This window comes from Babylonia areolata, chromosome 19 (assembly GCF_041734735.1).
Source record: "Babylonia areolata isolate BAREFJ2019XMU chromosome 19, ASM4173473v1, whole genome shotgun sequence".
In the NCBI taxonomy this organism is placed as follows: Eukaryota; Metazoa; Mollusca; class Gastropoda; order Neogastropoda; family Buccinidae; genus Babylonia; species Babylonia areolata.
In genome coordinates this window covers 48,776,264-48,778,918 of record NC_134894.1, presented here as the reverse complement: position 1 = coordinate 48,778,918, position 2,655 = coordinate 48,776,264, and the positions used below count along the sequence as shown (strand labels likewise).

At 46.7% G+C, this 2,655-nt stretch overlaps 1 protein-coding gene across 1 annotated transcript in view; it reads left to right on the top strand.

The window, feature by feature from the left end:
* Positions 1-823: 823 nt before the first annotated feature.
* The window catches only part of LOC143294346 (uncharacterized), a 6,377-nt gene continuing 4,545 nt past the window's right edge, over positions 824-2,655 (top strand). The window contains exons 1-2 of the mRNA XM_076605801.1: positions 824-964; positions 2,048-2,301. Coding sequence (XP_076461916.1) covers positions 937-964; positions 2,048-2,301 — 282 coding nt within the window. The 5' untranslated portion in view covers positions 824-936. The remainder of the gene's footprint in view (positions 965-2,047; positions 2,302-2,655) is intronic.

Below are 2,655 nucleotides of genomic sequence, written 5' to 3'. Positions count from 1 at the left end.
ACGTGCTGCTTACTTCTACCTCATGTTTCTGTCTCGGTCTCTCTTTGTCTCTGTATCTGTCTGTCTGTTTGTCTGTCTGTCTGTCTGTCTGTCTGTCTCTGTCTCTCTCTGTCAAAGACAATGAAAAACGTCAGTGCCTCTCTCTCTGTCTCTCTGTGTTTTTCTCTGTGTCTCACCCTGTCAGTCTCTCTGTCCTTCTCTGTCTTCCCCCCCCCCCCCCTCTCTCTCTCTCTCAGCGAGAACTACGAACTGAAAAGTCCAGGCTTTCTTTTCTGAAAAAGCCTAGAATGAAGAATCCGTTCTGAGAAACAATGCTGGCATCAGTGCCACCGCGGCATGAGTATGATCGATGCCAAACCGTCATTTTCAGGAAGAACGACAACAACAGAATTATCGAAATGGGAGGAGTGGGCCGGAGAAAAGCCACAGCGTACGGGGTTGGGGGAGGGGGGAGGGGGGAGGGGGGTTTGGATGGGGGGGGGGGGGGGGAGGGGGGGGGAGCTTTTGGATGGGGATGCATGGAACATGTCACGAACGATAAAGCCGTTCAGCCAAGAGCCACGTTGAGGCAATACGCAGTCACAGCCAATGGAACTCAGAGATTGGAGCTGCACCGGAAACACCGACTGATGACGACATCAAGTGTTCGTGCCAGGAGTGACACTGCCTCGTTTTTTTCCTCATTCCATTGGTCGACTCAAGTCTAAAAATAGCCCATAGTTTTTTTCCACGCCAGAACAGGCACGTGAGCTACTCCAGGACGTTGTTCCCGTGGGTATAAATAGAAATGACGAACTGGTTGTCAGCATCAGAAACACTCCAGCTAACTCGGTACTGTAAGCTTCGCTCTTCTTCTGCGTTTCTCCGAAGGTTGTTCCGATTCAGCTTGACAGAAGTTCACCATCAGATTTTTATTTCAGTATTTAGACCATCACAATGGATTCCACTCAGAGACAGCTGAAACGTGAGTTCGCTTTTCCCCCTAAACAATTGATGGAATTGCGCAGGATCTGGCCAGTCACAGAACAATAGCATCAAGGAATATGAAACAAAGACTAATTACTTGGGATTTTTCCCCAGTAATGTTTAATTACGCAGGTTTGCATCCACCAACTGATGTACGTTGTTGGTATTTTTTCTCCACTCGTTTGCCAGTTCACTATTTTGATTTCGCTTCCCCAGTTTCTTATATGCAGTCAATTAAGTGTGAACTTCTGTGTAACAGCATTCGACTGCTGGTTAAATTTGGAACGGGGTTTACCCTCATGTTATGTTGATGCTTTTGTCGCTCAGACTGTTTACCTTTGGTTGTTACCGACGCATGATTTTGTCATTGAAGTTGTCACTGAGATGGAACTGAGCTTACAGGTCAGGATGTCGGTCAACATTCCTTATTTGGACTTCTTCCACAGGGGATGGTGTTAGTTTCTTTCCGCAAAGTCAATCACACCACTGAAAAGTACACAAAAGCAGTACCGGCTGCACATAAAAATCAAGCCATTCAGATATTATTTCATAAAGTTTCGCAAGTCAATGTGTTTATATGACTGAGGAATGTCCTAGCTGGTAATCGTCCAAGGCAAAACGCAAACAAAACAAAACAAAACAAAACTTTCTGTCAAAACGTGAATCAACAGATTCTCATTCCGTATACAGTGAAGATATATATGCTTCAAAATGGTCGCTTTCGTGGTTCACCGTTATCAATAAGTTTTGTCAGGTGAACCAGTGTATACTTATGATAATAATTCATACTTTTTGGATGTGATATTTTAAACAAAGTTTTCTGAAAATGTTGATTAAATCTGTATTGATAATGAAGCTTGATAAAGATGTAGATCCTTAGGCTATATGCACGCACGCAAATACACACACACACACACACACACACACACACGCACACACACACACATACACACACACACACGCGCGCGCGCGTGCGCGCACTCCCAATCTCACGTGGGAGAGAGACTGAAACAAACAAATTAAAGAAAAACATTACATTTCATCTCATGGTTTTTCAAACCCTGCATCTTCACACATGCAGGAAACAGCTGGGCCAGTCTCCTAACCATGATGATGACGTTGATCCTCGTCCTGCTCACGCTGACGTCATCTTCTCCCGTACATCACGAGGAGTCGCCGCCTTCCGATGTGACGTCAGAGGAGGGGGAGTCGTGGCTGGTGACGTCAGAGGGAGCGGCGAGAAGCCACCTGGTGATGTGGATGATGACGGAGAAGCAGCTTCTACCCCGGGTACAGGCCTTGGTGCAGGCAGCCAACGCTCTGCTCAGATGCACGGTAAGCTCTTAGGAACTGAGTCTTGAAGTAGTTTTACTGACCTTTTGGCTGAGGTCCTTCAGGTCCAGTTGTTCTGGGCTCAGGTCTTGGTTCGGAAGGGTGGGTTGTTCCAGGGGGTGAGTCCTGGATGTCTGTCCCGGTGGGAGGTCTGTCTGACGTTCCAAGGGGGAGTCCTGGCTGTCTGGGGAGGGTGAAGTACTGAGTGTTCTTCCGGCGCTCCTTGGGGGAAGTCACGTGTCTTAGGATTTTTTTTTTCTAGCATTTGTACCCTACTTTTCCCGTTGATGTATTAATGTAAGCGACCACTGGCTAATAAAATTGTTCGGCTCAGAGTTCGACCATGACTTCACAATG